This window comes from Bombina bombina, chromosome 3 (assembly GCF_027579735.1).
Source record: "Bombina bombina isolate aBomBom1 chromosome 3, aBomBom1.pri, whole genome shotgun sequence".
NCBI classification, from domain to species: Eukaryota; Metazoa; Chordata; class Amphibia; order Anura; family Bombinatoridae; genus Bombina; species Bombina bombina.
The window spans coordinates 695231973-695258885 of record NC_069501.1 but is presented as its reverse complement, the minus strand read 5'-3'; the positions used below and the strand labels follow the sequence as shown (position 1 = coordinate 695258885).

The following is a 26913-nucleotide window of genomic DNA, read 5'->3' as shown; positions in this document are numbered from 1 at the left end:
CTGTGACAAAAAACGTTTATATTTTGTACATTTGTTTCTCTGCTATTAAGGGTTAGTTATCCATTGCTAATGGGGGCAATCCTTTGCTAAATTTATGCTTTTACTGGGAAAAATCTGATTGTTATAATTTTTCCGGTTTCCTTATTATTAAACTGTCATAATTTTTTTCTGTGCTTCTTAAAGGCACAGTGCGTTTTTCATATTACTTGTAATTTGAGTGGAAAGTATTTCCAAGCTTGCTAGTTTAATTGCTAGTTTGTTAAACATGTCTGACTCAGAGGAATATCTCTGTGCTATATGTGCAAAAGCCAAGGTGGAGCCCAATAGAAATTTATGTACTAATTGCATTGATGCTACTTTGAATAAGAGTCATTCTGTACAAATTGAACATCATTCACCAAACAACGAGGGGGAAGTTATGCCGACTAACTTGCCTCACGTGTCAGTACCTGCATCTCCCGCTCGGGAGGTGCGTGATATTGTAACGCCGAGTACTTCAGGGCGGCCATTACAAATCACACTACAGGACATGGCTAATGTTATGACTGAAGTTTTGTCTAAATTACCAGAACTTAGAGGTAAGCGAGATCACTCTGGGGTGAGAACAGAGTGCGCTGATAATATTAGGGCCATGTCAGATACTGCGTCACAATTTGCAGAACATGAGGACGGAGAGCTTCATTCTGCAGGTGACGGATCTGATCCAAATAAACTGGATTCAGACATTTCAAATTTTAAGTTTAAGCTGGAAAACCTCCGTGTATTACTAGGGGAGGTCTTAGCGGCTCTGAATGATTGTAACACAGTTGCAATACCAGAGAAAATGTGTAGGTTGGATAAATATTTTGCGGTACCGTCGAGTACTGACGTTTTTCCAATACCTAAGAGACTTACTGAAATTGTTACTAAGGAGTGGGATAGACCCGGTGTGCCTTTCTCACCCCCTCCTATATTCAGAAAGATGTTTCCAATAGACACCACCACACGGGACTTATGGCAAACGGTCCCTAAGGTGGAGGGAGCAGTTTCTACTTTAGCTAAGCGTACCACTATCCCGGTGGAGGATAGCTGCGCCTTTTCAGATCCAATGGATAAAAAATTAGAGGGTTACCTTAAGAAAATGTTTGTTCAACAAGGTTTTATATTGCAACCCCTTGCATGCATTGCGCCTGTCACGGCTGCAGCAGCATTTTGGTTTGAGTCTCTGGAAGAGACCCTTGAATCAGCTCCATTAGATGAGATTACACACAAGCTTAAAACCCTTAAGCTAGCTAATTCATTTATTTCTGATGCCGTAGTACACTTAACTAAACTTACGGCTAAGAATTCCGGATTCGCCATTCAAGCACGCAGAGCGCTGTGGCTAAAATCCTGGTCAGCTGATGTTACTTCTAAATCTAAATTACTTAACATACCTTTCAAAGGGCAGACCTTATTCGGGCCCGGTTTGAAGGAAATTATCGCTGACATTACAGGAGGTAAAGGCCATGCCCTGCCTCAAGACAGAGCCAAACCTAGGGCTAGACAGTCTAATTTTCGTGCCTTTCGTAACTTCAAGGCAGGAGCAGCATCAACTTCCTCTGCACCAAAACAGGAAGGAACTGTTGCTCGATACAGACAAGGCTGGAAACCTAACCAGTCCTGGAACAAGGGCAAGCAGGCCAGAAAACCTGCTGCTGCCCCTAAGACAGCATGAAGTGAGGGCCCCCGATCCGGGAACGGATCTAGTGGGGGGCAGACTCTCTCTCTTCGCCCAGGCTTGGGCAAGAGATGTCCAGGATCCCTGGGCGTTAGAGATCATATCTCAGGGATATCTTCTGGACCTCAAAGCCTCTCCCCCAAAAGGGAGATTTCATATTTCAAGGTTGTCAACAAACCAGATAAAGAAAGAAGCGTTTCTACGCTGTGTACAAGATCTTTTACTAATGGGAGTGATCCATCCGGTTCCGCGGTCGGAACACGGACAAGGGTTTTACTCAAATCTGTTTGTGGTTCCCAAGAAAGAAGGAACCTTCAGACCAATCTTGGATTTAAAGATCCTAAACAAATTCCTAAGAGTTCCATCGTTCAAAATGGAAACTATTCGGACAATCTTACCCATGATCCAAAAGGGTCAGTACATGACCACAGTGGATTTAAAGGATGCCTACCTTCATATACCGATTCACAAAGATCATTACCGGTATCTAAGATTTGCCTTCCTAGACAGGCATTACCAGTTTGTAGCTCTTCCATTCGGGTTGGCTACGGCTCCAAGAATCTTCACAAAGGTTCTGGGCTCTCTTCTGGCGGTGCTAAGGCCGCGAGGAATTTCGGTGGCTCCGTACCTAGATGACATTCTGATACAAGCGTCAAGCTTTCAAACTGCCAGGTCTCATACAGAGTTAGTACTGGCATTTCTAAGGTCGCATGGGTGGAAGGTGAACGTAGAGAAGAGTTCTCTCTTACCACTCACAAGGGTTCCCTTCTTGGGGACTCTTATAGACTCTGTAGAAATGAAGATTTACCTGACAGAAGACAGGTTAACAAAGCTTCAAAATGCTTGCCGTGTCCTTCATTCCATTCAACACCCGTCAGTGGCTCAATGCATGGAGGTAATCGGCTTAATGGTAGCGGCAATGGACATAGTACCCTTTGCACGCCTACATCTCAGACCGCTGCAATTATGCATGCTAAGTCAGTGGAATGGGGATTACTCAGATTTGTCCCCTACTCTGAATCTGGATCAAGAGACCAGAAATTCTCTTCTATGGTGGCTTTCTCAGCCACATCTGTCCAGGGGGATGCCATTCAGCAGACCAGATTGGACAATTGTAACAACAGACGCCAGCCTACTAGGTTGGGGCGCTGTCTGGAATTCCCTGAAGGCTCAGGGATCATGGACTCAGGAGGAGAGTCTCCTTCCAATAAACATTCTGGAATTGAGAGCTGTTCTCAATGCCCTTCTGGCTTGGCCTCAGTTAACAACTCGGAGGTTCATCAGGTTTCAGTCGGACAACATCACGACTGTAGCTTACATCAACCATCAAGGAGGGACAAGAAGCTCCCTAGCGATGATGGAAGTATCAAAGATAATTCGCTGGGCAGAGTCTCACTCTTGCCACCTGTCAGCGATCCACATTCCTGGAGAGGAGAACTGGGAGGCGGATTTCCTAAGTCGTCAGACTTTTCATCCGGGGGAGTGGGAACTTCATCCGGAGGTCTTTGCCCAAATACTTCGACTTTGGGGCAAACCAGAGATAGATCTCATGGCGTCTCGCCAGAACGCCAAGCTTCCTTGTTACGGGTCCAGGGACCCGGGAGCGGTCCTGGTAGATGCTTTGACAGCACCTTGGACCTTCGGGATGGCCTATGTGTTTCCACCCTTCCCGATGCTTCCTCGATTGATTGCCAGGATCAAACAGGAGAGAGCATCAGTGATTCTAATAGTGCCTGCGTGGCCACGCAGGACCTGGTATGCAGATCTAGTAGACATGTTATCCTGTCCACCTTGGTCTCTGCCTCTGAGACAGGACCTTCTAATTCAGGGTCCTTTCAAACATCAAAATCTAATTTCTCTGAAGCTGACTGCTTGGAAATTGAACGCTTGATTTTATCAAAGCGTGGTTTTTCGGAGTCAGTTATTGATACCTTAATACAGGCTAGGAAGCCTGTTACCAGAAAGATTTACCATAAAATATGGCGTAAATACTTACATTGGTGCGAATCCAAGAGTTACTCATGGAGTAAAGTTAGGATTCTTAGGATATTGTCTTTTCTACAAGAAGGTTTAGAAAAGGGTTTATCTGCTAGTTCCTTAAAGGGACAGATCTCAGCTCTGTCCATTCTTTTACACAAACGTCTGTCAGAAGTTCCAGACGTTCAGGCTTTTTGCCAGGCTTTGGCCAGGATTAAGCCTGTGTTTAAAACTGTTGCTCCACCATGGAGCTTAATTTTAGTTCTTAACGTTTTACAGGGTGTTCCGTTTGAACCCCTTCATTCCATTGATATCAAGCTGTTATCTTGGAAAGTTCTGTTTTTAATGGCTATTTCCTCGGCTCGTAGAGTCTCTGAGTTATCAGCCTTACATTGTGATTCTCCGTATCTGATTTTTCATTCAGATAAGGTTGTTCTGCGTACTAAACCTGGGTTCTTACCTAAGGTTGTCACTAACAAGAATATCAATCAAGAGATTATTGTGCCATCATTGTGTCCGAATCCTTCTTCAAAGAAGGAACGACTTCTGCACAATCTAGATGTAGTCCGTGCCCTGAAATTTTATTTACAGGCAACTAAAGATTTTCGCCAAACTTCTTCCCTGTTTGTCGTTTATTCTGGACAGAGGAGAGGTCAAAAAGCTTCTGCTACCTCTCTCTCCTTTTGGCTTCGTAGCATAATACGTTTAGCCTATGAGACTGCTGGACAGCAGCCTCCTGAGAGAATTACAGCTCATTCCACTAGAGCTGTGGCTTCCACTTGGGCCTTTAAGAATGAGGCCTCTGTTGAACAGATTTGCAAGGCTGCAACTTGGTCTTCTCTTCATACTTTTTCCAAATTCTACAAATTTGACACTTTTGCTTCTTCGGAGGCTGTTTTTGGGAGAAAGGTACTTCAGGCAGTGGTTCCTTCCGTATAAAGATCCTGCCTGTCCCTCCCGTCATCCGTGTACTTTAGCTTTGGTATTGGTATCCCAGAAGTAATGATGACCCGTGGACTGACCACACTTAACAGGAGAAAACATAATTTATGCTTACCTGATAAATTCCTTTCTCCTGTAGTGTGGTCAGTCCACGGCCCGCCCTGTTTTTTATGGCAGGTCTAAATTTTTAAATTATACTCCAGTCACCACTGCACCCTATAGTTTCTCCTTTCTCGTTTGGTTCTTGGTCGAATGACTGGGTGTGACGTAGAGGGGAGGAGCTATATAGCAGCTCTGCTTGGGTGATCCTCTTGCACTTCCTGTTGGGGAGGAGTTAATATCCCAGAAGTAATGATGACCCGTGGACTGACCACACTACAGGAGAAAGGAATTTATCAGGTAAGCATAAATTATGTTTTCCACTTGGCTATCTGATAAAGTCCCGCTGCGAATGTAAAGATGGCGGAGATTCGCGCCTTTATTGTGTGGCAACCGGTCGGTCTCAGCTGGTCTGCTTATCAGCAGTTTCTATAGCGGGAGTATCCTCCGCTTCTTAGGATGGTCTAGGTCGATTAATCTGCTCCGCAACACTTAGCCCCGTTCTCCGCAGCACTCCGCAAGGCTCCGACCTCCGGGTGCGTTATGAGGCCTAGAAGTAAGTGTCCCGTTCTCTCTGCAGTTGTAGCGGCAACAAGTGAGCCCACCGCCTTAGCCGGAAAGCCGGTACCAGATCATACGCTGCTCCCTGCCTGAATATAGACAGCAGGTGTTTGTATATTACCTCCGGAGCGGAGCCCCGACCCTCCGGAGGATAGCTTCTCTCTTGCGGCGTAGTGGGTTTTCAGGCCTAACTGTTTGTCTGCCTTTGGAAGTCTGGCAATCGGATTTACCCACTTTTCCAACCTGGATATTAAGGCTGTAATCAAGCCTCCTCTCTGTAGTCACAGTTTAGGTGTATCAGGCAGGAATAATATTATACATTTTTATATTTGTGCTCTTTTAGCAGAGAGCTCTGTATAAGCACGTCCACTCAGCTAGGCAGTTAGCTCCGCCCCCCATTGAAGCACATTTAACATCTTTAGCACAGAAGCGCAAATAAGTAATTTTGATAATAATCAATAAACAGATAAATTAAGTGAATTCTTGATAAATCTCTGCATTATATCCTAATATCTATCTATCTATCTATCTATCTATCTATCTATCTATCTATCTATCTATTGTCTGTCTGTATATTGCCTGAAACTTTTATTGTAGCCCTCACTGGTATATAGGGGGTTAAAACATCTACAGGCTGAGAGGTATGGTTCCTATACCATGCTGTTATATGTTTTGAAATACCTACAATCACTAACATACTCAGGGATGCAACCATTGTCTGCTTATTTCTTACTGTGGACTAATCACTGCAGTTCATACTTCTTGTCTACTGCTTGTTAATCTGTTTTATGACCTGTGGGGGTCCAGCTTCCTTCTGTAGTAGATTATCAGAGGTTTTCATTCTTTAACTTAAATCTGTTAGAACTTTCATCTCAGTATGGAGGCAGGGCCGGCGCTTGCATAAGGCAATCTAGGCAGCTACCTTAAGGCGCCTCAGTACTGGGTGCAAATTGCTGGTAACAACCTGGCTGCAGCAGCAACTTATAAATAATTTTTTTTACACTCGCAGTCCGCCCCCCCTTGCAGCACCTGCGCCCCCCCTCACAACACCCGCCCCTCCTCGCGGCACCCCCCAACCCTGAGATGTCTGCTGCAGGTCCCGTCACAACATAAGGAACAGTAAGAAGAGGAAGAGGGAGGAGCATGAGCCAGCAGGCAACAGTGCAGAGAAGGAAGAGAGTGGGAAGATGGAGCAGCAAGAAGAGCTGAGCTCGCTCTCTTTAGAAATCGAATCAGTTTCAAACTCTAATCAGTTCCAATGACTTGTTATACTATCCCACACATACTGCAATTAATCCCGACTTGAGAGCACAGACGTATTTTGTAGAACTAGTAAACACACGTCATACTGATAAACATGCATAGAATATCACAGCATTAGTGACACAGGAGGAAATGCTCTATTTGCATGACAATACTTTTTACTGAGGTAAGGGTACAAACATTAATTTTTTTCTCTGAATAATGGACAGGACAAGGAAAGGTCATCAAATAACCAACTTGAATTAATCTGTTGATGAATAAACCTATATAGAATTGTGTCAGGACTTTACGCTAAAAAAGAAAAATAAGTTTCCAGACTTTCTTCCAAGTATTTAAAAGAACATATTTTCTTTAGGTAAAATGTGTGATATTTAGATTAGAAGATACAGCTTTACATTAGCATATTATTCTATGATATCCAATATTATTATTCTATCCATATCAAGATTAAAATTCTTTTTACAGTGCCCCTGCTCTCTATGGAGTATAAAAGAGTTTTAGAGGGTACTAGTTATGTTTTCTGTCAGCTAACTGCACTTTGTGTCTTCCGTAGTTTATGCGCTATAGTTTTATATGTAAGCTAAGAGAAGGCCAGAGAAGAAGATAATAAGACAGAGGGCAGAGAGAACATAAAGTATTAAAAAAAAAAACTCAAAGTGCAGTTGCAGTTAAACAATCAAGCTACTAGTATTAATGGTGTTTTAGAAGAGATAGGTACTCACAGATACTTGCGCACACACACACACACACACAAATAGATACACATGCACACAGAGATATATACACAGAGGTACAGACTCTGTTTTATACAGATACATACACACACACACAAACAAGTTGCAACAGCCAATTGAAGACAGAACTGCTGCCCTCCCTTACTCTCCCACTGGTGTGTCTAGCTGCGCTCCCACCCGGAGAACTTCTCCCAGCCACAGCCCTATCACGAACAATGACATGGCCACTAAGGGAAAGCATATGGAGGTAAGTTCTCCTGGGGCATTGGCTCTATGATCCATCTCAGTGTCACTCACACTTTGCCCCCTCATTCACTGTCACTGGCACTAATAATCAGTTAGATTTAGGTGTAATTTAAATATGTGTGTGTGTATATATATATATATATATAAACTGTATATATATATATAAAATTATTATGCAGCACAACCACTGTCTGATTTGCTATGCAGCACAACCACTATCTGATTTGCTGTGCAGCACAACCACTGTCTGATTTGCTATGCAGCACTACTACTGCCTGATTTGCTATGCTGCACTACCACTGTTTGATTTGAATTTAGCCACCATTAAGCAAGCACTACCCAGGTGCTGAACCAAAAATGGGCCAGCTCCTAAGCTTACATTCTTGCTTTTAAAATACAGATACCAAGAGAATGAAGAAAAATTGCTAATAGGAGTTAATTAGAAAGTTGCTTAAAATTCAGCGCTGCGGAATCTGTTGGCGCTCTACAAATACCTGATAATAATAAATAATAAAATGTCATACTCTTTCTGAATCATGAAAAAATGTGGGTTTCCTATCCCTTTAACTAGCAATGGGGATAACGGTACGACATCACAGGATGTGACGCACTTTGCATCATCTGCAACAGCGTGGTGGAGCTAGATCATGGGCGCCTAGTGTTTCCTTCTAGGCACCGCGAGTCAGAAGCACTTCTTCGACAGGACGGCCTCTGCCAGCGCACCAGGGTACATCTTGCTGCAGTTCCGCCACTACCTCTTGGCAAGTCTTACTGCCTGAGACCCAGTATCCAGCCCACTGGGTTGTGGCGTCCTACAGGCCTTCTCATGGTCTGGTCCGGTAACTCAACACATTGACCTTAATTGTCTATTGGCCATAGACACCTGTTTGGTTGACTGCCATATTCAAATCTACATAAAACAGAAATTTAGCAACTAAGGACTCAGCTGGCCAAAAAAGGTTAACTAGTCTGGGGTACCCTGTTTCTTTTATGGGGGGGGGGTGAAGAAATATGAAGGATATACGCCTTAGCTAATGTCTACATGTGTAAACCTGAGTAGACTTTATAGAATAAGTCCCCCCTCATACAAGGTTTTGTATTGCCCAGTGAAGAAAATTCCTAGAGTGAAACCTTTAATACCTCCTGAGCTCCCTCACTTTAAAAAGGGCAGAGCCTTTGATGTTTATGTTGGAATTAAGTAATCAGTCTGTCTAAAGAAGGCTAACAAGGATGGGGTACTTTGCTTTTACTACGGGGGGGGGGGGGGTTAAGAAATGTGCAAGGCGTATGTATTAGTCAAAGCTGACTTGGGGAATCCTGAGTAGATCACATAGAACAAGTCCCCTCGCATCTAATGTGTTGTTTTGCCCAGTGAAGAAAGCCTCAGAGTGTAACCACTGTTTCTCTATTCAAAAGGACAGCGTCTTTAAAGTCTCTGTTCGAAAGAGCTTTTTCTGATTGTGTTCATTTAAAAAAAAAAAAAAAAAAAAAAAGGACAGTGTCTTTAAAGTTTCTGCTGGAAAAAGCCTTTTTTGAATGTAGGCAGCAAAGATAGCCTAATACGCCTGTATTGTGTGAAACCTTTAATATTCAATGAGTCTCTCTATTCAAAAAGGACAGTGTTGATAAAGTTTTTGCTGGATAAAGCCTGTATCTGGGGTTAGGGTAGTCTGGGTGTATGGAAAGAGGGGAAGATAACGCATAGGCCCCGATTTATCAAATGTCTTGCGGACCTGATCCAACAGTGTGGATCAGGCCCGCAAGACATCGCTGAATGCAGAGAGCAATACGCTCGCCGTATTCAGCATTGCACCAGCAGCTCACAAGAGCTGCTGGTGAAACGCCGCCCCCTGCAGACTCGCGGCCAATGGGCCGCCAGCAGGGGGGTGTCAATCAACCTGATCGTACTCGATCGGGTTGATTTCCGGCGATTCCTGTCCACCTGCTCAGAGCAGGCGGACAGGGTTATGGAGCAGGGGTCTTTAGACTGCTGCTTCATAACTGCTGTTTCTGGTGAGTCTGAAGACTCGCCAGAAACAGGGACCCGCAAGCTCCGTTCAGAGCTTGATAAATGGGCCCCATTGTGTTCAGTAAAATCGTCACAAGAGGAATTGTTCCTGATAAACTGTGTGTTGAACTCCCTCCGCTATGACTGAAATCTAGTCCCTCCTAAGCTGTTTCTGTTACCCCAGTGAAGATAACCCCGGTAATAGCCTATCTAGGCTTGTACCCTTTTGTTGTAGCCACTATTTTATAATGTTGTGATTGTTATTCTGTTTGTGGTGTTAAATCGCTATAAGAAGAGCTTACAATTACAGTATAAGTAAAAATAATTAAAGTCCTGTGCTTATAGATCATTTAGTACTTTTATGTTAATGTGTCTTACCAAAGATCGTTTAGTATAAGTAAAAAGCTACTTGTGACTATTAATTTACAAATATTTATATATAATTCTTGGCTCTATATGCTATACTTGCCTTATATGCTGTCCAATATTTGTATTTGGGTCTTCGTACATTTATTATACAAAGTATTCTTTAAATACTTGTATATTAGCTTAACTGTATAACACCATAGCTTATACTATATATATATAACAGCTATAGTCTTAGTTGTAGATAATATGGGATATACCTAAAAAACTCAATTGAAGTGATATATTCTCCTCCTCTGACACTCTAGATCTTAGGATGTCACTTGTCACTACATGGTAATGTGGGACTTCCTTATAATATATTAAAGACACTTAATTTGTATATTCATCTAGAGGTAAACCCCCACGTATGCCAGCCAGAAAAGATAATAACAAAAATAATAATAAAACAAATATGGCTGCAAAAGATAGTAGTAATGAGGAATCTAGTCTGGATATGGACTTCCGACAACTAGCTAAAGTAATACTTGAAATGATGCTTCCCCAATTTGATAAAATAAGACATGATGCAGATTAGAGATGGCAGAGTAGAGAATATCAGATATGGACTATAGAATGCATATATTAGAACATGACACTAGGGGGCATATTTATCAAGCTCCGTTTGGAGCTTGAAGCCCCGTGTTTCTGGCAAGCCTTCTTTTCTTCTATATCCTGTGAAAAATCAAGTTCTTTAGAGATAATGTAGGACATTTTCTTAATAATCAAGAGGAAGCGGCTATTTTCTTAGATACTTATGCCACGGTTAGCTCCTGAGGCTATTATATTTTATAACTGATGTTTTATTTAAGCTTTATTTTGATGCTAATTGTGATATGAATATGATAGATTTAGATGTTTCAGACGCGGCCATAATGGGCCGAAATGTAATTTAAATAGGTTTGCTTTTATTATTTCGGTGTCTTGTTTCTGCATGTATGTATGGCATATATTTACATATTGTATTTGTTTTTTCTCCCTCCCCCCTCCCTTATTCTGCTAGTATCTATTTTCTGTGGAGATGCCACTGAGACATGGTAATATAGTTAATGCCCATGTTTAAATTGGTTTCATGGAATGTTTGTGGGATCTCTTCCCCTATTAAACGCAAAATGATTATTAAATAGCTGAGAGGCCTGAACAGTAATATAGTGTTCCTTCAAGAAACATACTTTCAACATAAAGAAAATCTTAAGTTAAAAATAGGCTGGGTGGGCAAGGTTGCTACAGATAGCCAAATAAGAAAAAGAGGTGTTGCCATCCTTCTACATAATATAATCCATACCGAAATAGATACTGACGGGAGGTATATTATTTTACAACCATTTTTCTGTGTAATATATACGGCCCTAATGCATTGGATAAAAGTTTCTGGAATAAAATTAAAAAGAAGCTATTAACATTTGCAAATGATAGACTAATAGTAGCAGGGGACTTCAATATGATAGCCCGATTTCCAATTGATCGTATGTCCCATGGAAAAAAAAAAGGTATTAAACGACATAGAAATGATGGATGTTGCAAAACCCAGACACAAAACATTATACATGCAAATTGAAAACACACAAATAATTTTTCCGAATGAATTATATTTTAGTAAACAAAAAATTAGTGGGTCTGGCATCATATCATTTCATATCTGCATCTCTTATCATGCACCAATTTCACTCTCTATCCTTGCAGGTTCTCCCAGGAAAAATCCAAACTCATTTATATTCCATAAGTATTTATATGCAAATTCCAAATTTAAAAACTGGTTATTAGATACCTGGCGCAAGTATGCGGCACAAAATGAAAATTCAGTTAAAAATCAGGAAACTTACTGGGAGGCATCAAAAAGCTATACTTAGGGGTGAAATAAAAGCTTTTGTAACTAAGCTGCGTAAAAAAAAAAACACGGCAAGGGATTCTCAGCTCTCTAATCAGCTAAGTAGAACATATAATCATCAGTGATGTCGCGAACCTAAAATTTTCGGTTCGCGAACCGCGGACTCGAACTTCCAGTATTGTTCGCGAACGCGCGAACCGCCATTGAATTCAATAGGCAGGCGAACTTTAAAACCTACAAGGACTCTTTCTGGCCACAATAGTGATGGAAAAGTTGTTTCCAGGGTCCTAACACCTGGACTGTTGCATGCTGGAGGGGGATCCCTGGCAAAACTCCCATGGAAAATTACATAGTTGATGCAGAGTCTGCTTTTAAGCCATAATGGGTCTAAATCAACTAACATTCCCAAAGTGGCTGTCTCAAAACATCCCGGACAGAAGATAGATTGATAGTGATAGATAGGATAGATAGATATACATAGATTGATAGTTAGATAGAATCGATAGAAGAGAAATAGATATATTTGTTAGATATATAATTACCCTAATAAATTCTAATAATCAAACATGCGTTCTTGGACCCAACTAGCTTGTGTCAATTAGTACTTTTCTTAGCACTTTAATCCCTGTTCCCCCCCTATCGTGGGAGTTCTATATGGCCTGCCAGATTACCCTGAAAAATTATAATAATAAGACATGTGGTCTGCTACCTATTTTAACGAGGTTGTGTTTTAAATACTACCATTCTTAGCACTTTAATCTCTGTAACTCCCCCTATTTGGTGAGGTCTATACGGCCTGGATGATTACCCATACAAAATATAATAATAAGACATCTGCTCTTGGTCTGCGACCCATGGTAACTATGTTGTGTTAATTAGTAATGTCCTTCGCATTTTAATAGCTGTTACTCATACTCACCCTATCGGTGGAGGTCTATATAGCCTGCATGATTACCCTTACAAAATATAACAACCAAACATATGTTCTGGGACCCATGGTAAGTAGGTTGTGTTATGTAGTACTGTTCTTTGCATTTCATACCTGTTACAACACCAAATGGTGGCAGGTCTATCAGTCCTTCATGATTAGCTGCACCCAAACCCAAAAAAAAGCCGAGTGTTCTTAGACTAACACCCATGGCTAACTCTGTTGTTTCAATTAGTACTATTCTTAGCACTTTCATCCCTGTTACGGGCGGTCTACATGGCCATCATGATTAGCCGAACAAAATACTACAATCCAACCTTTGCTCAGTCTTCATAGGCCCTTCATTGTCTGTATTTTGATAGTACAGTTCTTATTATTTTTATAGCTGATACAACACCAAATGTTGTCAGCTCTATATGGCCTGCATGATTAGCTGCACCCAATACAAAAATAAATCCAAGCGGTCTTGGATTAACATCCATGGCTAACTCTGTTGTTTCAAGTAGTACTATTCTTAGCACTTTCATCTCATCATCCCTGTTACTTCCAGGACTCTCGGTGGTGGTGGTCTACATGGCCATCATGATTAGCCTAACCAAATACTACAATCCAACCTTGGCCCAGTCTTCCTAAGGCCCTTCATTGGCTGTATTTTGGTAGTACTGTTCTTATTAGTTTAATAGCTGATACGACACCGAATGTTGTCAGCTCTATATGGCCTGCATGAATAGCCGCACCCAAAGCCCAAAAAAAGCCAAGCGGTTTTGCACTAACACCCATGGCTAACTCTGTTGTTTCAAGTTCTACTATTCTTAGCTCTTTCATCTCATCATCCCTGTTACTTCCAGGACTCTCTGTGGTGGTGGTCTACATGGCCATCATGATTAGCCTAACCAAATACTACAATCCAACCTTGGCCCAGTCTTCCTATGGCCCTTCATTGGCTGTATTTTGGTAGTACTGTTCTTATTAGTTTAATAGCTGATACGACACCGAATGTTGTCAGCTCTATATGGCCTGCATGAATAGCCGCACCCAAAGCCCAAAAAAAGCCAAGCGGTTTAGACACAGGCCTGATAGAAAATACAATTAGATTACACTAGCATAATGATTTAAAGACTTTTTTTTGGAAATTTTAAGAAAAAGGTTAAGCACATACATATGAGTAGTGGCTGATAGCCTTGGAAGGGCAGCTATTAAAAACAGTAGGCTATGTATGTCGGATACACACACGCCTGATAGAAAATACTATTAGATTATACTAGAAAAATGATTGAAATTATTTTTTTGGGGGGGGGAATTAAAAAAAAGGTTAAACACATATGAGTCGTGGCTCATAGACTAGGGAGGGCAGCAAGTAAACACAGTAGGCTCTCTATGTCAGCAAAACACACAGGCCGGATAGAAAATTAGATTTGATTACACTAGCAAACAAATTTAAACTTTTTTTTTTTTTATATTAAAATTAAGGTGAAAGAAAAATAGATATGAGTGCTGGGTGGCTGCCTGGCACAGACCAATTAACCAAAAGACTGAAAAAAAAAGAGATATATTAATGCTGAGTGAGCCTGACAGACACAGGCATGATAGTAAATGTAATTAGATTACACTAGAAAAATATTTTTTTGTGTTTTTTTTTTAAATTAAAAATAATGTTATAAACGGATATTAACACTGCTGGCTGCTGGCTGGTACAGAGCAATGAACCAGAGTATATGCTGTGTGACACTGGCCTGATAGAAAATGAAAAAAAATTACACTAGAAAAATAATTATATTTTTGGGTTAGTTAAATTTAAACTAATGTTGTTAGGGAGATATCAGTGGTGGCAGTAGTCACAGCATATGCTGTGAGCCTTAAACACACAGCTGAAAGCCAGGCAAATGCTAATAAAAAAAAAAAAAAGCGGCACAAAATATAGCCCTAAAAAGGGCTTTTTGGGGTGCTGTGCTTGCAGCAGAGATGAGTGGAGTCCTTCTGGACTGTAAATACACTAGCCTAGCTATGTTTTTCCTATTAATGTCAGGAGCAAAAACACAACACGTCCTCTCATTAAAAAAGCAAGGTCGTTATGAGTCTAAAATGGCGGATTCCGAGTAGCTGGGAGTGTCTGTGAGGGAGTGTCTGATGTTGATTGGCTCTAATGTGTCAGGCGGCTGTGACATAAAGGGTCAAAGTTTCCACAATGATGACACATAGGGGCGGATCGAACATCGCCATGTGTTCGCCCACAAACGCGAACGCGAACAAGCTATGTTCGCTGTGAACCGTTCGCGGGCGAACAGTTCGGGACATCACTAATAATCATTATATATGTGAGCCTACAACAATGAACTGGTCAAACTATATACAGGCTAGGGAAGAAAGGGACATTTGTCTACAGCAGAATGCAGTGACAGAAATTATAACGAATGCTAGGTTACACAGATATGGGGGCAAAATTGGGAAATATCTTGCTAATTTGAGTAAACAAGCTCGTGCCTTGAATACTATTTTGAAAATTCAATTAGGGAAAAAGAGCCTAACTCAATCTGATGAGATAGGCAAATAATTTCTCACATATTATCAAAAACTTTTTTTATCTAAGGAAATAAATTTGCAGAATAAGAACTCTTTGTGGGATAAATGTACCTTACCACAATTAAAAGAAGAGGAACTATCTGAGTTAAATAAATCAATATCAGAAGAAGAGATTATTCAGACAATCAAATCAGGTAAATGCAATAAAACAGCAGGGCCTTATGGCCTCCCAATTGAGTATTATACAATTCTTATTAAAGAATTTGTCAAACCCCTACAATGCCTAACACAAACTTTTCCCAATATTGCCCCATGTCCAAAAAAATTGCTCGATAATTACTTTAATTTTGAAAAAAGGATAAAAACACTGAAAATATGGACTTGTATCGCCCTATATCACTGCTTAATGCAGATTACAAGATTCTTGCTAGTATAATAGCGGCTACAGAAATTTATTCCAAATTTGATTCATAGCATTCAAACCGGATTCATAAGGGGGCGTTCCTCATTCTCGAATCTACGCAGACTATTATTGGTGCTTGATCACTATAATCTTGAAAGAAAAAAAGGGATGAGTATTAAAGAGGATAAGGCCATAATAGCCATAGATGCAGAAAAAGCTTTTGACGCTATCAATTGGGAGCACCTTTATGAATCCCTCGGGAGATTCGGCTTTAAAGGACCTTTCATGGGCTTTATTCGCTCTCTATATAATAATCCCCTTTCCACACTTATTATTAACGGAGCATGCACTTCTTCGTTTCAGTTATTTATGGGAACTCACCAGAGTTGCCCACTTTCCCCCTTACTTTTTAATTTAAGTATAGAACCCCTTGCCGTGTTATTACGTAAAGAAATTAAAGGAATCTCTGTAGGAGAGAACATGTCTCGAATTGCTTTTTATGCTGATGATCTGCTAGTATTTTTAAGTGATGTAGATGAAAATGTCTCCAAACTGATGAATATTTTAAATTTCTTTGGCTCATTTTCATGGTATGTCGTTAATACCTTAAAATCTGATTTTTTTTATGGATATACAAAAAAAAGAAATCAAGGGTTGTTTTACCTTTCAGAATTGTTACGCAGCTAAAATATTTAGGAATTGCCGTATGTACCCAGAAGAATGGTTCAAGATACATTTTCACAATCTATTCAATAAAATAAGGACAGACCATAAGAAATGGTCTACTTTACCTTTGACATTAGCCGTGAAAATCAATTTAATAAAAATGATAATACTTCCGAAACTTCTATACATTATGCAGAATCTACCCTTATTTTTTAAAAAAACAGGATATTAAAAATTTAAATGCAGTGCTTAGAGTGTTTCTTTGGGGTACGGGCAAGCCTAGGCTCTCACTTTTTAGACTCTCACAGCGTAAGGAATTTGCAGGTCTGGGCTTGCCTGCATTTGAGAAATACAATCTAATCTGCCTGATGAAAATTGTCCCAGAATGGTTACTGGACATGCCCCATATTTGTATAAAAGAGATCGAATTTTCTTATATTTTAAACCTTATATCCTTAAAGTCTTGTTATATGTCGATGTTAAAGCATGGCCCCCGGATCTGAAAGACCTGGCTACTCTTAGAAACCCTATAATTGCGTGTCAAAGATTTAGTAAATCCCTTAATGTAGATTTTCATACTTCCAAATTCCTCACTATCACCTAGATTACGAGCTTTGAGCGCTATAGGGAAATTAACGAACGTAGCAAAAGTTGCGTTATTTAATCCTCTATAGCGCTGCCATTACAAGTTTTAAAAAAACAGGCTTGTGTGGGCGATATGGGGTTTTTAAGCTCCATACTGCACCAAAAACAAGCGCTGTTTTGATGTGCTCGTGCACGCTATCCCCATAGACATCAATGGGGAGAGCGGGTCAGAAAAAAGTCTAACACCTGCGATCACGGAAAGAAAAGCTCCGTAAACCCATTGATGTCTATGGGGAAAAAGAAAATACGGTTTAAACCTAACACCCTAACATAAACCCCACGTCTAAACACCCCTAATCTGCTGCCCCCGACATTGCCGACGCCTGCCTACAGTTATTGACCCCTAATCTGCCGCTCCCGATATCTCTGCCACATAAATAAAGGTATTAACCCCCAATCTGCCGCTCCCGATATCGCCGCCACTATACTAAAGTTATTAACCCCTATTCTGCCGCCCACAACATCGTTCACACTATAATAAATCTATTAACCCCTATTCCGACGCTCCCCAACATCACTGCAACTAAATAAACCTATTAACCCCTAAACCACCAGCCCCCCACATTGCAACAACCTACATTAAACTATTAACCCCTAACCCTAACGTAACCGTAACCCTAACACCCCCTAACTTTAACATAATTAAAATAGAGCTAAATTAAACTTACAATTATTAACTAAATAAACCTATTAACCCCTAAACCACCAGCCCCCCACATCGCAACAACCTAAATTAAACTATATTAACCCCTAAACCTAGCCCTAACGTAACCCTAACATAACCCTAACACACCCTAACTTTAGCATAATTAAAATATAGCTAAATTAAACTTACAATTATTAACTAAATAATACCTATTTAAAACTAAATACATACTTACCTGTGAAATAAAACCTAAGTTAGCTACACTATAACTAATAGCTATATTGTAGCTAGCTTAGGTTTTATTTGTATTTCACAGCTAAGTTTGTATTTATTTTAAATAGGTAGACTAGTTAGTAAATAGTTATTAACTATTTAATAACTACCTAGTTAAAATAAATACAAAATACAAAACCTAAAATTACCAAAAATAAAAAATCCTACCATTACAAATAATTATAAAAAAAAACACCTCCAAATAAAAAAGCCTAATCTAAAATAAACTACCAAGGGCCCTTAAAAGGGCCTTTTGGGGGGCCTTAAAAGGGCCTTTTGTAGGGCATTGCCCTAAGTTAAACAGCTCTTTTGCTACAAAAACAAACACCCCCTAACAGTATTCAAACCTCCACCCCCAAACTACCAAGGGCCCTTAAAAGGGCCTTTTGGGGGGGGCATTAAAAGGGCCTTTTGTAGGGCATTGCCCTAAGTTAAACAGCCCTTTTGCTACAAAAGAAAAACAAACACCACCTAAAAAAATACATTACACAAAATAACAAATTATCAAAAATAATAAAAATTATTCCTATTCTAATGCCCATTAAAAAAAAACACCCCAAAATAAAAAACCTAATCTAGAATAAACTACCAATGGCCCTTAAAAGGGCCTTTTGTAGGGCATTGCCCTAAAGAAATCAGCTCTGTTTATGAAAGAAAAATTACAAACAGCCACTAACATTACAAACCCCCAACCCCAAAAAATCTAAAAATCCTAATTTACCCATTGCCCTAAAAAGGGCATTTGGATGGGCATTGTCCTTAAAAGGGCATTTAGCTCTTTTACTGCCCAAACCCTAATCTAAAAATAAAACCCACCCAAAAAAAACCCTTAACAAAACCTAACACTAACCCCAAGATGATCCACTTACAGTTTTTTTAAGTCCCGCTTGAACGATCTTCACCCCGGTGGAGAAGTCTGCCCCTTGTTTCTGGCGAGCCTTCAGGACCGCTGCTGCTCCATAACAGGTCCGCCTGCTTTGAGGTAGCAGACAGTTATCAACCCAATCGAATACGATCGGGTTGATTGACACCCCCTGCTAGTGGACGATTGGCTGCAAATCTGCAGGGGGTGGCATTGCACCAGCAGTTCACAAGAACTGCTGGTGCAATGATAAATGCCGACAGCGTATGCTGTCGGCATTTATTGATGTGCGGCGGACATAATACGCTACTTTGTATCATGTCAGCTTGCACATTGATAAATATGCCCCAGAATCTTTTTTCAAAAATTGGGAAGGAATTTACGCTGGGATTAATTTATTTAAGCAAGGTAGAGTACCTATCTCGGGTTGGTATAATCTTATGCTAAAAATGGAAGGTGAAAAAATCTTAGGGAAATTGTGCAGAGGTGGAATCAGGAATTTCCGACAGTTAACACTGAAGTAGTGAGCAAAAGTATTACTAGAGCATAGAGGGCAACACCTCAATTATCTTGGCGAGAGTCACACATTAAACTGATTGATAGAACATACAATTGTATGCAAAAGTTTAGACACCCCTGACAATTTCCATGATTTTCATTTATAAATAATTGGGTGTTTGAATCAGTAATTTTTTTATTTTGATCTATCACATAACTGAAGGACACAGTAATATTTCAGTAGTAAAATGAGGTTTATTGGATTAACAGAAAATGTGCAATATGCATCAAAATGATATTAGACAGGTGCATAAATTTGGGCACTCCAACAGAAATATTGCATCAATATTTAGTAGAAATAACAGCCTCTAGACGCTTCCTATAGCCTGTAATGAGTGTCTGAATTCTGGATGAAGGTATTTTAGACCATTCCTCCATGCAAAACATCTCCAGTTCAGTTAGGTTTGATGGTTGCCGAGCATGGATAGCCCGCTTCAAATCAACCCACAGATTTTCAATGATATTCAGGTCTGGGGACGGAGATGGCCATTACAGAACATTGTACTTGTTCCTCTGCATACATGCCAGAGTAGATTTTGAGCAGTGTTTTGGGTCGCTGTCTTGTTGAAATATCTATCCCTGGTGTAACTTCAAATTTGTGACTGATTCCTCAACATTATTTGAAGCAGATAAGAATAGCGCTAAGTCCAATTTACAATTATTAGCCACTCCTGATCCACCTCCATATAGATGGATATAATGAAACCAAAAAATATAAGAAAAAATGGAGGGCGCTTACAGAGCAAAAGGTAAATAACACATTTATTCAAAGACAAAATTGTCAAAGGATTTGCAACAAATAGTACATATATGGAGTACTGTCTATTTAAATGCCTTTAGAAAACCCAAGCTACGGGTGAAATGCATAGAAGCTGAAGCTGTTTACCTGCAAACTCTTTTCCTATATTTAAATCTAGGTACCTAGTAATCCCGTGTGTGATACACTCTAAGAGCGGGAGTTCTTGTTTGCTTTTCCAATTTCCATTTGGATTACACTTGAAATTCATTGCCACAAGCATTTCAACAGTATTTGAAAGACCGTAGGATCGGGAGTACAGCTTAACACCAGAGCCGCTATTCTGGAGCAGAAGGGGTGAGTGAGATCGCTCTATCGATCTCCAGAGAAGGCAAGTGGTCTAAAGCAGGAAACTTTTGTATAACATACTGTTTCTACTCCCACACTGATCTATTACAAGTACTTACAGATGGACTGACGCAGGTGTCTGTGTTACATTGTTATCATCTGCAGTTTGAATATTTTAAAGGGATAGTAAACCCCAAAATTTTATTTTATGATTCAGATAGAACATACAATTTTAAACAACTTTCCAATTTAATTCTATTATCAAATTTTCTTCATTCTCTTGTTATTGTTGTTGTTGTTGCTGATGGGAGAGCATTGCACTACGGTCAGGAAGCTGAAAATATCTATTTAGCCAATCACAAGAGACAAATGTGTGCAGGCACCAATTAGCAGCAGCTCCCACTAGTGTATGATATGTGCGTATTCATTTTTTAACAAGGGATACTAAGTAAACGAAGCACATTTGAAAATAGAAGTCAGTTTTAAAGTGTCTTAAAATTACATGCTCTATCTGAATCATACAAGTTTAATTTTGACTTTCCTATCCCTTTAAGTATTGACAGAAAGAACTGTGCATACACTGTGGCTACATTGTTTTTATATACAAGTATCGATTACACTTTATGCATTAATACAAGGAACTGTGTATACATCTATTGATGTGATCTTACATCTGCAAAGGATACTTATCTCAAGGAAGCTAATAGACTGCTTATATTGTGTATTTTATTTTTGTAGCGCATATATATGCTCATTTTGTCCTTTTTTATGGTGGTATAGTAGGTTCATCTTTTTTACTTTTCACCTTTTTACTTTTTTCTTTTTGCTTTATGCTTTTTTGTTATTAAAGGGACATTAAACACTAAATACATGCTAGATAGAATGATGCATTCAAAGAAAAGATTAGTCCATGTAGATGTATTTTTTAAAGTTTCATTAGTTGTTTAAAAAGTGACAAAATAAGTGTAAAGTTTTAGTGTCTATAAAACCCTGGGAGCTGCCATGTTGTAACTTGTGTTACCTTCTCTGCTGTGGCCAATTAGGGTCAGTTATAAATAGAACACTAGAGTGTGCAGCCAATGGTTGTGCTGGATTTAACAGTGTCCTGCACTTCCATTTCTAGTAGGAACTGAAAAGCTCACAATTTCAGAATGGAATTACAGGCAAAGAGGACAAAATAAATAATGAAAGTATATTACAGAGTTGTTTTATTATATACAATTTATCATTTTATATTACCATCTCAAAGTGTTTAATGTCCCTTTAAGAGTGGTTTATAATCATACCCATTTTTATCAGATTTTAAGGGAGACGTCCCTATTGTGCATTTTGGTATTTGGATTATGCAGTATCTCTAGATAAATGCGCTTTATCATCTTTTATTTTGCATCGTCTATTTTTAATTGTATAATAAGTCGCATTTAAATAGACAGTACCCCATATACTGTATGTACTATTTGTTGCAAATCCTTTGACAATTTTGTCCTCAACATTATTCTCAAGTATCTGCTGATATTGAGTGGAATACATGCGACCCTCAACTTTAACAAGATTCCCAGTACCGGCACTGGCCACACAGCCCCACAGCATGATGGAACATCCACCAAATTTTACTGTGGGTAGCAAGTGTTTGTCTTGGAACGCTATGTTCTTTTGCCGCCATGCATAACGCCTCTTGTTATGACCAAATAACTCAATATTTGTTTCATCAGTCTTCCAAAATGAAGCTGGCTTGTCCAAATGTGCGTTTGCATACCTCAAGCAACTCTTTTTGTGGCGTGTGTGCAGAAATTGGCTTCTTCTGCATCACTCTGCCATATAGGTTCTCCTTGTGAAAAGTGCACTGAATTGTTGAACGATGTACAGTGACACCATCTGAAACAATATGATGTTGTCGGTCTTTGGAGGTTGTTTGTGGGCTGTTTTTGACAGTTCTCACGATCCTTTGTCTTTGCCTCTCTGATATTTTACTTGGCCTGCCACTTCTGGCCTTAACAAGAATTGTGCCTGTGGTCTTCCATTTCCTCACTGTGTTCCTCACAGTGGGCATTGACAGCTTAAATCTCTACGATAGCTTTTTGTAGCCTTCCCCTAAACCATAATGTTGAACATTCTTTATTTTCAGGTCATTTGAGAGTTGTTTTGAGGCCCCCATGTTGCCACTCTTCAGAGGAGAGTCAAAGAGAACAACAACTTGCAATTGGCCACCTTAAATACCTTTTCTCATGATTGGATGCACCTGTATATGAAGTTCAAGGCTTAATGGGCTCACCAAACCAATTGTGTGTTCCAATTAATCAGTGCTAGGTAGTTACAGGTATTCAAATCAACAAAATGACAAGGGTGCCCAAATTTAATTTAATTTTGATGCATATTGCACATTTTCTGTTAATCCAATAAACCTCATTTCACTACTGAAATATTACAGTGTCCTTCAATTATTTGATAGTTAAAAACGAAATTGCTGATCCAAACACTCAATTATTTATAAATGAAAATGATGGAAATTGTCAGGGTGCCTAAGCTTTTGCATGCAACTGTATATAACCCCTAAGGATCTACAGAAATGGAGGAAGGATGCAGGCTACATGTGCACTAGATGTAGCTTTCCGTTGGATGATTTAATGCATTGTTTGTGGGATTGCCCGAAAGTAAGAAACTTTTGGTTATCTAAGATTTTGAAGTGGGCAATTGTCCTGCTTAAGGAGGAGTCAGTCTTTCTTAGAGATTTGTCTAGTGAAAAGCAAGATTCTGATTTTATTAATTTTGTAATACTTAATGCTCAAAATATAATTTTTGCTTCGTGGAAAGACAGAAAAAGTCCTAAATTTACACTTTTTTTGAAGAATGTTCAGCTTAAAGCAATTTTAGAGCAATATGAAATAAACAGCTCAGTGGAAAAAGAAATTCAAGGTTATTTCTTAAAATGAGGTAGCTATATTAGCAGTCTTCAAATTATTATTCAATCACAATATATTAGACCTTTTGCGCTCTCCGTTACTGTTCAAAATATGCGTCTTAAAGGAGAAATTAATGATGTAACGTAAAAATAACAATAATAATTATTTAAGTTGGGAGAGGGGGACGGGAGTCTTTTTTTTTCTCTTTTTTTTTTTAATTAATAGAAAAATTGCAATATTATGTTTTACATTAGATATATAAAGCCATGTATGTAAGAAGATTATTGTCTAGCTGTGCTTTGATGAGCATGACAAACACGTCTCTGTATATGATAGGATGCCAAAGTTTTCGTAACGGTGCTTTGCGATCAAGTGCTCACATCACGTATACACCCTGACGAAGCCCCGTCTCGCTACCAGACGAGGGGGTGAAACGCGCGTTGGTATTGACTGACTGGTTCACGTGATGTGAGCACTTGATCGCAAAGCACTGTTACGAAAATTTTGCAATCCTATGGAGCAGTTTTCTTTTAAAGCACGGATACAGCCAAGGGAAGAACAAATTCTAAGGAGATTCAAGGTTCTTTTCGTCTGAGCAACCGACAGTAAGGTGTAGTATGCACCTCCCAAATATGAGCCATTGACTGGTTTTGAAAGTTGGAGTGAATATTGATACCTTATATGAACAGGCATAAGTATCCCTGTCGAGGGTTTGCTATTACGCATAAAACCACAGAACTGACATTCTGTTAAATACCAATTATGAACCAACATTATAAGCTCAGTTGAACTTTCTGCATAATTGTGCATACTAATGCTTTGAATGCCATCTAACTACTGTTACGTCATAATTGCTAGAAGTTTGTTTACTAATCCTTGCATGTCTATTGTTGTGCATTATTGCACGTTATATGTGCATACTTAGGTGGGGTTGTTTACTCGACAACTTAGATCCCAATTAATACCTGCCCAGTATTATCTACCTCTGTGGTTGTGGTTGGTGGTTCTGTGTGCAGCAGGGTGTAGTTGGTCTAGTAAATTCCCTAACCTGATTATATAACCGTGCCTGTATTTGGATTTTTTTAAGCTCCATTAAGTCGGATAAATGTTGCTACATTCATCTGAAGGATGACGTTGCTTAGATAGGAGATGTTGCCCAGGTTATACCTCCTCATTGTACATTTTTGGGTTCTGTTAACAGCAGGGTGTAGTTGGTTAGGTAATCCTCCTATCCATTTGCTTGGTATTCAATGGCGCCTGTGCTCATCCTGACCGGTCAGTTTTTTATATGTAGAATTTTGTATCTACAATAATGTATAACTTGTTAAACATATGTACTAACTTAATTATTTATTTACTTTTCCAACATTTTTAGATTTTTACATGTTGTGAGACTTATGGTATACCCACTGGGTGAAATGTCACTGATCTCCAATAAAACTTTGTTGTTGAATTTCCAATAGAGGAGCTTCTATTTCTTAAAAGAGTGCTGAGTTCCCATTCTTTTATTAACAATATTTTGTTCTTGTTGATCTTTCTTTATCAGTTCCCTAATACAAGTAGTTAAGGGTCTGCACCATTAGCCTTCCAGGCAATCATATGAAGTCTAATTTTCATCAGTCTTCTGGTATATATCTCCTTTACTAGCACTTGCTTCCCCTCTGATTATTGCTTGCCCCATTTCCTGCTATTCCATTCTGAAATTGTGAGCTTCTCAGTTCCTTTTAAAAATGGAAGTGCAGAACACTGTTATATTCCACACAGCCATTGGCTGTTCACTCTAGTGACCTATTTATAACTGCCTCTAATTGGCCAGAGCAGAGAAGGTAACCTAAGTTACAACATGTCAGCTCCCACTGTTTTATAGACACTAAAACTTTACACTTATTTTGTCATTATAATATATCTTCTATTCATTTGAAGTTCAGGCTATAGGGCCGATTTAACATGCTGCGAATGCAGCAGTTTCTGCGTGAACCGCTAGGCTCCCTGGAAACATAAGTAAAGAAGCAGCAGCATTAAGACTGCTGCTCCTTAACTTATCTGCCACCTCTGAGGCAGATAGCAATCATCCCGATTGGATACGATCAGGATGATTGACACCCCCTGCTAGCAGCCGCGAATCTGCAGGGGCGGCATTGCACAGCATTTCACCAGAAATGCTTGTGCAATGTTAAATCCCGACAGCGTATGCTGTTGGCATTTAGCGATGCCGGGTGGACATGATCCGCTACAGTGGATCATGTCTGCCTGCATCATAATAAAGTATCATCATGCATTTGTTGATTATGCAAATCTACAGTATTTACTGGCCCTTTAAGCAAATAAGTAAGTGTATAGCAATAAGTTGACTTGGTTACAGTCTAATGCAATACATTACTGTTAAAAAAGTACCTCTTCCTGTATTTATTTACCTCTGATATGAGCTCCTTTTACATGCCCTGAAGTTCATTTCAGAGTATAGGGAGCCACTAATAGATGAGTATGCGTTGTACCGTATCACGTTGAGCACCAATCAACAGCTCCCTGCGCATGAAGGTCAGCTTTGGGGGCAGCGTAAAAGTTGCTAAACTTGGAGCTAAATAATGAAAGATGTTTTAAACTGTAACATATTGCAAAGTTTGTATTGTTGTTGCAATGAGGTCCAATATCCCCCTTGTTACATTCACTTTTTCGTTGCTATAAGAACTACCATGTCCCTTTAATACAAGACTAGCATTGTTTTAGCTATAAAAAACCCCCAGAAAACAATTCTTTATAAATGGGACATAGTTTTGGCACAGATATTATTTTCCTTTAATCTATAACTTATTAAAATTTGATTTTTTTCTTTATGTAAAGTAAAAAAAATATATAAGATTTTTTTTATTGCAAAAACAGAGCAAGCTTATAAATAAAACACACAATACTGTGTGAGCAAAATATGATTTATCTAACCTTCATTTGTCTCACTCGTTCTGTCTGTATTTGTACGTATTTATCTACAAGTGCAAATCATGATAAACGGTGGAATCATTTTTTTTAACATTTTGTAATTACTTTGGAAACAAATGTTGGATTTGAAGTGCCTTTGTTTATGTGTGTAACATAAGCAAACCTTGAATAAATTATAGCTTTCAACAAATGCATTGCAGTAATATATTTAAAGACAGCTCACCATGATTTATAGGCTTTGTATTTTTTGCCATTATGAAAACCTGTCAAAACGCCTGAGTTGAATAGCTGCTGTTCTAAGGAAGGTAGTTTCCTACAGGAATATTGTTGAGTTCAGATGACATAGTGCTATATATGCAACAGGAGCAAATTAATGACATGTAATGCTGTTAAGCATTTCTTAAACATTCTGAGCTAGATTACAAGTGGCGCGTGACTGTGTTAATTTGCGCAGGTATTACAAGTTGAAAGTAAAATACATTAAACTGTTAAACTCATATGTACACTATTTGATAAAATTATTCATACAAATATTAATTAAAGGGTTAAAAGCTTACTGTGTACTTACAGTAAATACTTTTGCTTTCTAATGTTCTTTATATAGGGGAAAATGTTCTTTGTATATATGTGTAACGTATACGTGCTTTGAGTTTTGCGCTGTAGGTCTAACGGGGTATCGGGTTTGAGCACATGAAGAATTAGTTATCTTAAAGGGATTCGAATTTCGAAACC

At 39.2% G+C, this 26913-nt stretch overlaps 1 protein-coding gene across 1 annotated transcript in view; it reads left to right on the top strand.

The window, feature by feature from the left end:
• Window positions 1-26913, top strand: part of LOC128652486 (uncharacterized) — an 868114-nt gene that overhangs the window by 219666 nt on the left and 621535 nt on the right. The window contains exon 37 of the mRNA XM_053705422.1: window positions 2421-2459. Coding sequence (XP_053561397.1) covers window positions 2421-2459 — 39 coding nt within the window. The remainder of the gene's footprint in view (window positions 1-2420; window positions 2460-26913) is intronic.